Source organism: Heteronotia binoei, chromosome 13 (genome assembly GCF_032191835.1).
Source record: "Heteronotia binoei isolate CCM8104 ecotype False Entrance Well chromosome 13, APGP_CSIRO_Hbin_v1, whole genome shotgun sequence".
Classification (NCBI taxonomy): Eukaryota; Metazoa; Chordata; class Lepidosauria; order Squamata; family Gekkonidae; genus Heteronotia; species Heteronotia binoei.
The window spans coordinates 11678648-11691597 of record NC_083235.1 but is presented as its reverse complement, the minus strand read 5'-3'; the positions used below and the strand labels follow the sequence as shown (position 1 = coordinate 11691597).

At 52.2% G+C, this 12950-nt stretch overlaps 1 protein-coding gene across 1 annotated transcript in view; it reads right to left on the bottom strand.

The window, feature by feature from the left end:
- Positions 1-12950, bottom strand: part of LOC132581839 (plexin-B3-like) — a 169398-nt gene that overhangs the window by 40925 nt on the left and 115523 nt on the right. Inside the window, 5 exon segments of the mRNA XM_060253256.1 lie at positions 2663-2750; positions 4959-5062; positions 7192-7510; positions 8642-8708; positions 11296-11503. Of these exon segments, the coding sequence (XP_060109239.1) occupies positions 2663-2750; positions 4959-5062; positions 7192-7510; positions 8642-8708; positions 11296-11503 (786 nt within the window).

Sequence of the window (12950 nt, the reverse complement as noted above, 5' to 3'; positions counted from 1 at the left end):
ATCTACGTTGACAGTCCTTGTTTTAACCACCAAGGTGCAGGGGAGAGGCAAAGAGGAAGGCACAGGAAGCAGGAAAGGGTTAAGAGAAACCCAGGTGGGCCGCCTCAGCCCCACCCACACAGTGCCTCCTCCTCCTCCCTCCGTTTTTGCAATGTCAAGTCAGAGGAGGAAGCAGGAATGGGAGTGGGAAGGGGGATGATTAATATCCTGCAATTCAAATCATTTTCATATCAAGTGCTGAGCTCAGAATATGCTCTCCTGTTTGTTTAAAGGAGGAGCCAGAGAAAGCGCTGCAGTGAGCTTAGGAAGAGGCAGAGAAAAAAGGGGGGGAAAGAACAGTGCCACATTTTCTCAAGAAACTTTTCAAAGGAGTGGGGTGGGGAGGGTGGATGCGGTCGCTTTTCTGCCTTCCCCAAGTACCGCTTCTGTGGTTTTTCTTTTCTTAAGAACATAAGAACATAAGAGAAGCCATGTTGGATCAGGCCAACGGCCCATCAAGTCCAACCCTCTGTGTCACACAGTGGCAAAAAATGTTATATACACACATACACTGTGGCTAATAGCCACTGATGGACCTGTGCTCCATATTTTTATCTAAACCCCTCTTGAAGGTGGCTATACTTGTGGCCGCCACCACCTCCTGTGGCAGTGAATTCCACATGTTAATCACCCTTTGGGTGAAGAAGTACTTCCTTTTATCCGTTTTAACCTGTCTGCTCAGCAATTTCATCGAATGCCCACGAGTTCTTGTATTGTGAGAAAGGGAGAAAAGTACTTCTTTCTCTACTTTCTCCATTCCATGCATTATCTTGTAAACCTCTATCATGTCACCCCGCAGTCGACGTTTCTCCAAGCTAAAGAGTCCCAAGCGTTTCAACCTTTCTTCATAGGGAAAGTGCTCCAGCCCTTTAATCATTCTAGTTGCTCTTCTCTGCACCTTCTCTAATGCTATAATATCCTTTTTGAGGTGCGGCGACCAGAACTGCACACAGTACTCCAAATGAGACCGCACCATTGATTTATACGGGGGCATTATGATACTGGCTGATTTGTTTTTTTTTACTGGCTGATTTGTTTTGTTTTTTTACTGGCTGATTTGTTTTGTTTCTTTTTTTTGTTGGGGGGGGGAGATATAGTTAGCTGCTTTCTTGTCTGAGGGAAGAGAAGTCCGCTTGAAGGGTGAGCTCTAATTTCGGTGGGGAGCGTGGCTGTGTGCCATCAGAGTTCTCTCCCCCCAGCCCCCCCCTCTCCCTTTTAAATGTGTTCGTTATAGCCACCTGGAGGAGCCCCAACTTGAAAGTGTAGCTTTTCGAGCGACCCCCGTTGAACAAGTGGCGCTGCCCTTGCCTCCTCCTGGCGGGGTGTGTGTGTGTGTGAGCCTTTAAAGAGCCCCGAAGGTGCATTCCCCGGCCTTAACATTGTAAAAACAGAGGGAGGAGGAGATGCTGCAAGGGGGGGTGGGGGGTTGTCGAGGCTGCGTGGTGCCACGGAGGGGGGGCCAGTTGCTGATGGGCCATGGACTGGTACCGGTCCGGGGACCCCTGGTCTAAAGCAACCAAACACAGCTTGAGTCCAGTGGCATCCTTAGGACCACCAAAGTTTGGATCAAGGTGTGAGCTTTCGTGTGCATGCACGCAAGGGGAGAAAAAGATTGATGATGATATTGGGATTCATATCCCACCCTCTGCTCTGAATCTCAGAGCGGCTCACAATATCCTTTACCTTCCCCACAACAGACACCCTTGTGAGGTGGGTGGGACTGAGAGAGCTCTGACAGAAGCTGCCCTTTCAAGGACAGCTCCGCGAGAGCTATGGCTGACCCGAGGCCATTCCAGCGGCTGCAAGTGGAGGAGTGGGGAATCAAACCCGGTTCTCCCAGATAAGAGTCTGCACACTTCACCACCAGTGTTCCCTCTAAGCTGAGTTAGCATGAGCTAGCTCACAGATTTTTAGCCTCCAGCTCATATATTTTTGTCTTAGCTCAGGAGGATGACCCCAGGGCACACTAATTTATGCAGCAGCTCACAACTTTATTTCCAGTAGCTCATGACTTTAATGCCAGTAGCTTGGAGAGCCAGTATGGTGTAGTGGTTAAGTGTGCGGACTCTTATCTGGGAGATCCGGGTTTGATTCCCCACTCCTCCACTTCCAGCTGCCAGAATGGCCTTGGGTCAGCCATAGCTCTGGTAGAGGTTGTCCTTGAAAGGGCAGCTGCTGTGAGAGCCCTCTCCTGCCCCACTCACCTCACAGAGTGTCTGTTGTGGGGGAGGAAGGTAAAGGAGATTGTGAGCCACTCTGAGACTCTTCGGAGTGGAGGGCGGGATATAAATCCAATATCTTCATCTACCTCACAGGGCGTCTGTTCTGGGGGAGGAAGGTAAAGGAAATTGTGAGCCGCTCTGAGACTCTTTGGAGTGGAGGGCGGGATATAAATCCAATATCTTCATCTACCTCACAGGGCGTCTGTTCTGGGGGAGGAAGGTAAAGGAAATTGTGAGCCGCTCGGAGACTCTTTGGAGTGGAGGGCGGGATATAAATCCAATATCATCTTCTTCTTCTTCAAAGTAGAATTTTTGCTCACAATACTCTGCAGCTTAGAGGCAAAACTGTTCACCGCTACACCAAACCAGCTCGACAGAGACAGAGAGACAGACAGACTCACTTTCTCCAGAGAAATAGTTCTGGCTCGTGCCTTGGGAAATGTCATTGTGAAGGCGGGGGATGAGGCTGACCGTGGCCCCGTCTGGAACCTGGGAAGAACAAAAAGCAGACAAGACATTTTAAAAACACACACCACTACCACTCGGAGGAAACGAGCAAAAGACTGACTCTTGGATACCACAACCCTGGAAAGGGAAAGTGCATAGCTCAAAGCAAAGCCCTCATTTCTTGACTTGGTGGCGTTTTCAACTTGTGTTTTCTCTCAGGGATTTGAAGGAGGTTATAACGCTAACTGAAAACAGTACGCCTTGCCTTACAGTAGCCCCTCACAGCCCATCCTGGCCTGATCCCCCCAGAACTTGTAAGCTAAGCAGGGCAGACACTTGGATGGGAGACGACCAAGGAAGTTGCCGGCTTCTGCGTAGCAACCCTCGACTACCTTGGTGAAACCAGGCTAGGCTAGGCTATGAGGCCTGCTGTAAGGCAGGGAGCAAAAGAGGAAGGAAACAGAGTGAACATTGGGGGGCACTTCCTGTCACAGTCAGAAAGGCCACTCTAAGAGGGCCTGTTGCAGAAATCACTCTGGTAGCGGGTCATTGCTAGATGGAGCATGCAGAGGACTCCCATGCTGCAGATGTTCCATTACTACTGTGCTCAGTTTAAGGGTACTAACTGTCAACATACAAAGCCCTTTATGGTCTTGGCCCCTCTTATTTGTGGGACTGTCTCTCTCTGTATGCTTCGCCACGACAGTTTTGTTTCCTGCACAGCTGTGATGCACAGTGGCAGTGCCTCTGCTTGGCGTGCAGAAAGTTCCAGGTTCAATCCCCGACATCCCCAGTTAAAAGGACCAGGCAGGAGGTGATGGGAAAGACCCTGACCTGAGATCCTGGCTCAATGGCAAAGCCTCTGCTTAGCATGCAGAAGGTCCCAGGTTTGATCATCGGCATCCCCAGTTAAAAGGACCAGGCAGGAGGTGATAAGAAAGACCTTGACCTGAGACCCTGGTTCAGTGGCAGAGCCTCTGCTTGGCATGCAGAAGGTCCCAGGTTCAGTCCCCAGCATCTCCAGTTAAAAGGACCAGCCAGGAGGTGATAAGAAAGACCTTGACCTGAGACCCTGGCTCAGTGGCAGAGCCTCTGCTTTGCATTCAGAAGGTCCCAGGTTCAGTCCCCGGCATCTCCAGTTAAAAGGACCAGGCAGGAGGTGATAAGAAAGACCTTAACCTGAGACCCTGGCTCAGTGGCAGAGCCTCTGCTTGGCATGCAGAAGGTCCCAGGTTCAGTCCCCGGCATCTCCAGTTAAAAGGACCAGGCAGGAGGTGATAAGAAAGACCTTGACCTGAGACCCTGGCTCAGTAGCAGAGCCTCTGCTTTGCATGCAGAAGGTCCCAGGTTCAGTCCCCGGCATCTCCAGTTAAAAGGACCAGGCAGGAGGTGATAAGAAAGACCTTAACCTGAGACCCTGGCTCAGTGGCAGAGCCTCTGCTTGGCATGCAGAAGGTCCCAGGTTCAGTCCCAGCATCTGCAGTTAAAAAGACCAGGCAGGAGGTGATGGGAAAGACTTTGACCTGAGACCCTGGTTCAGTGGTAGAGCCTCTGCTTGGCATGCAGAATGTCCCAGGTTCAATCCTCAGCAACTCCAGTTAAAAGGAGCAGGCAGGAGGTGATGGGAAAGACCTTGACCTGAGACTCTGGCTCAGTGGCAGAGCCTCTGCTTGGCATGCAGAATGTCCCAGGTTCAATCCTCAGCAACTCCAGTTAAAAGGAGCAGGCAGGAGATGATGGGAAACACCTTGACCTGAGACTCTGGCTCAGTGGCAGAGCCTCTGCTTGGCATGCAAAAGGTCCCAGGTTCAGTCCCCAGCATCTCCAGTTAAAAGGACCAGGCAGGAGGTGATGGGAAAGACCTTGACCTGAGACCCTGGCTCAGTGGCAGAGCCTCTGCCTGGCATGCAGAAGGTCCCAGGTTCAACCCACACCATTTCTGGTTAAAAGGAACAGTCAACTGGTGATGTGAAAGATCTCAGCCTGAGACCCTGGAGAGCTGATGCTAGCCTGAGTAGACAATACTGACTTAGACGGACCAACAGTCTGATTCATACCCTCTTTCAGCCCAGCCTACCTCACAAGCTTGTCGTGAGGATAAAAATAGGGAAGGGGAGATGCTACCCTGATCTGCTCGAAGGAAGAATGAGATTAAACATTGTGACAGAGCCCCCCCCCCCATTCCTTTCTTAGGCTAGAATCAGAACACAGGATCAAGCCTTTCTCTTCAGTTCACACACCACACTCTACCTTGTAATGCTGTAGGGTGTTGAGCTTCTTCCACGGGTTCTGGGTGATGGAGGTCAGATCCTCGTCGGAGAGCGTCAGGTGGCCAGCGACTCCCGATCGCCACTCTTAAGGAAGGGAACAGCATGGGGTGGGATACATGAGAATTTTACACTCTTCCTTTCCCCTCCCTGCCCTAGCTTGATCCAAGGACACTTAAGAGGATGAGCTGTACCTCAGGGATGCTGCATCTGCTGGCAGGCAGAAGGTCCCAGGCTCATTCCCCGGCATCTCCAGTTAAAACAAGCAGGCAGGAGGTGATGGGAAAGACCCTGACCTGAGACCCTGGCTCAGTGGCAGAGCCTCTGCTTGGCAGGCAGAAGGTCCCAGGTTCAATCCCCGGCATCTCCTGTTAAAAGGATCAGGCAGGAGGGGATGGGAAAGACCCTAACCTGGCTCAGTGGCAGAGCCTCTGCTTGGCATGCAGAAGGTCCCAGGTTCAACCCCCAGCATCTCCAGTTAAAAGGACCAGGCAGGAGGTGATGGGAAAGACCTTGACCTGAGACCCTGGATCAGTGGCAGAGCCTCTGCTTGGCATGCAGAAGGTCCCAGGTTCAATCTCCGGCATCTCCAGTTAAAAGGACCAGGCAGGAGGTGATGGGAAAGACCTTGGCCTGAGACCTTGGCTCAGTGGCAGAGCCTCTGCTTGGCATGCAGCAGGTCCCAGGTTCAACCCCCAGCATCTCCAGTTAAAAGGACCAGGCAGGAGGTGATGGGAAAGACCTCGACCTGAGACCCTGGCTCAGTGGCAGAGCCTCTGCTTGGCATGCAGAAGGTCCCAGGTTCAATCCCCGGCATCTCCAGTTAAAAGGACCAGGTGCTAGGTGGCGTGGAAGACCTCCACCTGAGACCTGGGGAAGCTGCCGCCGGTCAGAGCAGCCAATACTTGATGGACCGATATAGTATAAGGCAGTTTCACGTTGCCAAGTCACCCTGGACTGTAGCCCTCTCACTGCTCAGGATGGTGTCTGCGTCCAAAAGTGGCTTTTTATTCCTCTATTTGTTTATCTAAAAATTGTGGGCTGTCTTTCAAACCAAACAGGGCTCCCTCTCCCAAAATATCAAAACAGCACTGAAAAGGTATGTGCACAATCTTTACCAGGGCTCCCCAACCCCCGGTCCGTGGACCAGTACCAGGCTGTGGCCTGTTAGCAACTGGGCTGTGAGTTGTATAATTGTTTCATTGTATTTTACAACGTAATGATAATAATAATAAGACGACATTGGATTTATATCCTGCCCTCCGCTCCAAATCTTAGGGTGGCTCATAATATCCTTTATCTTCCTCCCCCACAACAGACACACTGTGAAGTGGGTGGGGCTGAGAGAGCTCTCACAGCAGCTGCCCTTTCAAGGACAGAGTCTCAGAGCGGATTACGATCTCCTTTATCTCCTTCCCCCGCAACAGACACCTAGTGAGGTGTGTGGGGCTGAGAGGGCTCTCACAGCAGCTGCCCTTTCAAGGACAGAGTCTCAGAGCGGCTCACAATCTCCTTTACCTTCCTCCCCCACAACAAACACCCTTGTGAGGTGTGTGAGGCTGAGAGGGCTCTCACAGCAGCTGCCCTTCCGAGGAGAGTCTCAGAGCGGCTTACGATCTCCTGTATCTCCTCCCCCCGCAACAGACACCCTGTGAGGTGGGTGGGGCTGAGAGGGCTCTCACAGCAGTTGCCCATTCAAGGACAACTCCTACAAGAGCTATGGCTGACGCAAGGCCATTCCAGCAGCTGCAAGTGGAGGAGTGGGGAATCAAACCCCGTTCTCCCAGATAGAGTCTGCACACTTAACCACCGCAAAGTGCACAATTGTATCATCCCCAAACCATTCTCTCCCCCACCGGTCCATGGAAAAACCTTCTTCCACAAAACCGGCCCCTGGTGCCAAAAAGGTTGGGGACCACTGATCTTTGATAACAAAATAAAAACACGGAGACATACAAACACAACTAAGGAAGTAGACCAATAGTTTGTTGGGGGAATGCCAAACGGGATAAAAATTCTTCACCCACTGGGGGAAGACGCCAATAAGAGGGAGAGAAACGAAATCTCCCTTAGGAGGGAGTTCCAAGGTTTTAGTGCCACAACCGAGGAGGCTCCGCCTAGCCTCAAATGACGAGGGCAATGGAAGCGGGAGATGACTGGAGTGCCATCTTTGTTGATGGCAAGGCCCCTCCAGACAGGAAGAGAAGGTGCCTTACCTAAGTCGAGGGAGTGCACAGAGGGGCGCTGGGAGAAGGGCACCCCTTTGTAGACCTGGTCCACGATCTTCTCCTTCACCTGGGTGATGGTGTCTGTGTCGAGGACCCGGGCCGGGATCCGCTGGGTCTCGCTGCCGCCGGGGCCAGCCCCCCGCACCAAGACGGTCAGGGTGAGGGGCCGGAACTCCACGTCTTCCCGCAGAAGGCGGCTGTCGTTCAACGTCCGCTTGGCCTTGCCCGACACGGCATCCACGGGCCCTTTGTCCACTTGGTACTTGATGGCGCGGAACAGCATGTAGAGGGGCTCGCCGGCCACTTCCTTCACCGAGGAACAGAGAAGGGACACGTGGATGGAGGGATGGAGTTCGGGCGGCAGAGCGACAGCTGTCCCCTCTCTGCTGCAGGCCCAACCCCACCTCAGGACCTTGATGGAACTTGTGTATCGCTCCCGTTCTGCGGTCATTCCCCTGACTGCCTATCAGTTGACATTAAGGTCAAAGGTAGTCCCCCCTATGCAAGCACCAGTCGTTTCCGGCTCTGGGGTGACGTTGCTTTCACAACCTTTTCACGGCAGACCTTTTTGCGGGGTGGTTTGCCGTTGCCTTCCCCAGTCGTCTGCACTTTCCCCCCAGCAAGCCGGGGACTCATTTGATTGACCTCGGAAGGATGGAAAGCTGAGTCAACCTCGAGCTGGCGACCTGAAAACCCAGCTTCCGCTGGGATCGAACTCAGGTCGTGAGCAGAGCTTAGGACTGCAGCACTGCAGCTTTAACACTCTGCGCCACGGGGCTCTTAAAAGGTAAAGGTAGTCCCCCTGTGCAAGCACCAGTCGTTTCCGGCTCTGGGGTGACGTTGCTTTCACAACAGACATTTTACGAGGGGTGGTGTGGCGGAACCGGCCTGATTCTACCTTCAGACCCGGTCCCGTCAACTCCCTTTTTTAGTTGCCAACCCCAGAAGGCAGCTAATTGTGTTCCCGCCACTAGGGCACGCTGCCACCACCTGCTCAATTTAGGGGTTCCTGAGTGAGAGGAACAGGACTCCCAATCCCCTGTGAAAGCACCTCACCCCCAGAGTCGGAAACGACTGGTGCCTGCACAGGGGACCTTTCTTTTTACGACATGACGGAGTCTCTGAGTGGCTTACAATCACTTTCCACTCCCTGCAAAAGACACCCTGTGAGGTCGGGTAGGGATGAGTGAGCTCTGAGAGAACCGTGACTAACCCAAGGTCGCCCAGCTGGCTGCATGCGGAGGAGGGTTGGGGAACTGAACCCAGCTCTGCAGATGAGAGTCTACCACTCTTTCGATTGCTGTCCCGACACTGTTGCAAGGCGAGACTCCTCCCTCCGCCTCCCCACCAGCCCTCTTCCCAATAACTACACAAGCCGCCCTCTCCTGCCGTTGAGCTGGACTGTACAACCCAGGCAAGGCACCCGGAGAAAGCTTACCCTGAGGTAGGAGTAGAGGCAGATGGACATCCAGTTGGTCAAGAGCTTCTCCACCATGGTCTCCGTCCTGCAGAACGGGCCCAGAAAAACACTCTTCAGTCACTGCCCCATCCTTCCTGGCACTAAATATTGCTACTGGAAGCTAACTGCACAGCACAGCTACTGACTCAAGCCTCTTTCCCTTCTATTGGCTGAGGCTCCTCCCTCTCCTGGTCCCCTGGGGAAGGAAGGAAAGAGCCAGAGTTTCCTTTGCCCAGTTCCTTGGTTCCCATGGGAGAAGTACAAAATTGGTAGCTAAATATTGCTACTGGAAGCTAACTGCGCAGCACAGCTACTGACCCAAGCCTCTTTTCCTTCTACTGGCTGAGGCTCCTTCCTCTCCTGGTTCCCTGGGGAAGGGAGGAGGGAAAGAGCCTGCCAGATCACCTACTACCTGATCTTTTCAACTGGAGATGCTGGGGATTGAACCTGGGACCTTCTGCATGCCAAGCCGATGCTCTACCACTCAGTCCTGGCACCTCATTGCGGATGTACACACGTTAACACAAAAATATCATGCCAGATATTCATGTCCTCTTGTTCCGGCAACCAACTATGAGGATCAACAAAGGCCGAAAGGGTGCAAGTTTAGGACAGCAGCCAAACCTAATATGGATGCTTCCATCAAACACATGAAAAAAAATGAGGTAGTTGTGTCTGGAAAAACCACCAAAAAGCTGCTAAGGCACGCAGTCCAAAATTTGCTGCAAGCACTTTGTTAGAAATGTATAACGGACATATGCACATATTTAATTCAACATGCTAACTCATGCAAACACCAAAAGCAACCACTGAGCAATACATAAGGAGCACCAGCTCCATTCTATGTCGCTCTCACGAATGTGAAAGTGTATCAGTTCCAAAGGTTCCGTAGAGTTCCAATAGTCCAAAACCTTTGCGCAGTTACATCTTACGGGGACTTTTGGATTCCTTTTGGACTATTGGAACCAATGTTCCCCTTAAGCTGCAGAAACTTGTGAGCAAAACTTCTACTCTGTGAGCAACTGGCATTAAAGCTGTGAGCGACTGCATCAATCAGTGTGCTCTGGGGTCATCTTTCCTGAACTATGACAAAAATGTGTGAGCTGGAAGCTAAAAATCTGCGTTAGAGGGAACACTGACTGGAACTCTGTGAAGACTTTGGAACTGATTCACATTTGTGAGAGCAACACAGAATGGAGTTGGTGCTCTTTATGTATTGCTCAATGCTTGCTTTCGGTGTCTGCATGAGTCAGCATGTTGAATCAAATACGTGCATATGTTCATTATACATTTCTAACGAAGCGCTTGCAGCCAATTTTGGGCTGTGTGCCTTAGTGGCCTTTTTGGTGGCGGTTCCACCAAGTACGTGGGCCTCTCCCCTCCAAAAGACAAGTATCGTCACATCTTGGAAGCCGGACAGAATCTTAGCTTCCCGGAACTTTGCTCCAAAGAAGAAGAAGAAGAAGAAGATGATGATATTGGATTTATATCCTGCCCTCCACTCCGAAGAGTCTCAGAGCAGCTCACAATCTCCTTTACCCTCCTCCCCCACAACAGACACCCTGTGAGGTAGATGAAGATATTGGATTTATATCCCGCCCTCCACTCCGAAGAGTCTCAGAGTGGCTTACAATCTCCTTTACCTTCCTCCCCCACAACAGACACCCTGTGAGGTAGGTGAAGATATTGGATTTATATTCCGCCCTCCACTCCGAAGAGTCTCAGAGCAGCTCACAATCTCCTTTCCCTTCCTCCCCCACAACAGACACCCTGTGAGGTAGATGAATATATTGGATTTATATCCCGCCCTCCACTCCGAAGAGTCTCAGAGTGGCTCACAATCTCCTTTTCCTTCCTCCCCCACAACAGACACCCTGTGAGGTAGGGAAGATATTGGATTTATATCCCGCCCTCCACTCCAAAGAGTCTCAGAGCAGCTCACAATCTCCTTTCCCTTCCTCCCCCACAACAGACACCATGTGAGGTAGATGAAGATATTGGATTTATATTCCGCCCTCCACTCTGAAGAGTCTCAGAGCAGCTCACAATCTCCTTTCCCTTCCTCCCCCACAACAGACACCCTGTGAGGTAGATGAAGATATTGGATTTATATCCCGCCCTCCACTCCGAAGAGTCTCAGAGTGGCTCACAATCTCCTTTTCCTTCCTCCCCCACAACAGACACCCTGTGAGGTAGATGAAGATATTGGATTTATATCCCGCCCTCCACTCCGAAGAGTCTCAGAGCGGCTCACAATCTCCTTTTCCTTCCTCCCCCACAACAGACACCCTGTGAGGTAGATGAATATATTGGATTTATATCCCGCCCTCCACTCCGAAGAGTCTCAGAGCGGCTCACAATCTCCTTTCCCTTCCTCCCCCACAACAGACACCCTGTGAGGTGAGTGGGGCTGAGAGGGCTCTCACAGCAGCTGCCCTTTCAAGGACAACCTCTGCCAGAGCTCTGGCTGACCCAAGGCCACTCCAGCAGGTGCAAGTGGAGGAGTGGGGAATCAAACCCGGTTCTCCCAGATAAGAGTCCACACACTCAACCACTACACCAAACTGGCTCTCCAAAAGGGGAGCAGTTCCACAGCAACAACCGGGTTCCACGCAAACACCTGGGGGACCTACCTGCGAAGCATGAGCTTCGGGTTGCGGGCGACGCAGTGGGCGACAAGATCACTCAGCAGGGTCTGCATGATGTCCGTCAGGTACTCCAGGCGCCCGTGGAGCGCCAAAGAGAGCAGCGACGCCGCGTGACACCGATCCCGCTGCGAGAACGTCGGCTGGGCCTCCAGCGTCCGGATTAGCTGGGAGCGACAGGGAAAGACTGTCAAAACTCACCCGCTGTTATCTGATGTTCCCTTCCCCATGCCTCTCCTTTGCCCTGACTTCGACAACCCAGGCTAGCCCACTCTCATCAGATCTTGGAAGCCAAGCAAGGCTGGTCCTGGTTATTACGTGGATGGGAGGCCACCAAAGTAGTCCAGAGTGGCTATGCAGAGGCAGGCAGCGGCAAACCGCCTCTGAACATCTCTTGCCTTGGAAACCCTACAGCAGGGGTGTCAAACATGCCACCCAGGGGCTGAATCAGGCCCCTGGAGGGCTCCTATCAGGCCCCTGAGCAACTGGCTGTCATCTGCTTCCTTCTCCCTCTCTCTTGCTTCCTTCTGCATCACAGCTTGCTTTGCCAGGTTTGCTCAATTGCACAGGAGCTACAAAGCAGAGACTCTATTTTCTCCATTGGCTGAGGTTCTGCTCTTGGGGAGGAGGGGGGGGGGAAGGCAGGGCTTGCTTTGGCAGGCTGTCTCAATCACACAGCAGAGCTACTGAGCCAAGCCTCTCTTCCTTCTATTGGCTGAGGCTCCTCTCCTTTCTGGTCCCCTGGGGAAGGAAGGAAAGAACCAGACCTTCCTTTGCCTCGTTCTCTAAATCGCACAGGACAGAGACACAAAGAGACCAATGGGCGCTAATGTTTTAAGTATGTTTTATATTAAGCTTTTAAAAAACTATTTGTATTTTTATCTTTTATCAAGTTTATATCTCCACTAACCAGCATTACATTTTATAACATACATGGCCTGGCCTGACAAAGTCTCATTTATGTCAGATCCAGCCCTCATAACAAATGAGTTTGACACTCCTACCCTATGGGGTTGCTGTAACTCAGCTACAACTGGATTGCACTGTCGCCCACTGATTCTTTTAAATGGAGATGCCAGGGACTGGACCTGGGACCTTCTGCCTGCCAAGCAGAGGCTCTGCCACTGAACCAGGATCTCAGGTCATGGTCTTTCCCATCACCTCCTGCCTGGTCCATTGAACTGCAGATGCCAGGGATTGAACCTGGGACCTTCTGCATGCCAAGCAGAGGCTCTGCCACTGAGCCAGGGCCTCAGGTCAAGGTCTTTCCCATCACCTCCTGCCTGGTCCTTTCAACTGGAGATGCTGGGGATTGAACATGGGACCTTCTGCATGCCGAGCAGAGGCTCTGCCACTGAGCTAGGGTCTCAAATCAAGGTCTTTCCCATCACCTCCTACCTGGTCCTTTGAACTGGAGATGCTGGGGATTGAACCTGGGACCTTCTGCACACCAAGCAGAGGCTCTGCCACTGAGCCAGGGCCTCAGGTCAAGGTCTTTCCCATCACCTCCTGCCTGGTCCTTTCAACTGGAGATGCTGGGGATTGAACATGGGACCTTCTGCATGCCGAGCAGAGGCTCTGCCACTGAGCTAGGGTCTCAGGTCAAGGTCTTCCCCATCCCCTCCTGCTGGAGATGCTGGGGA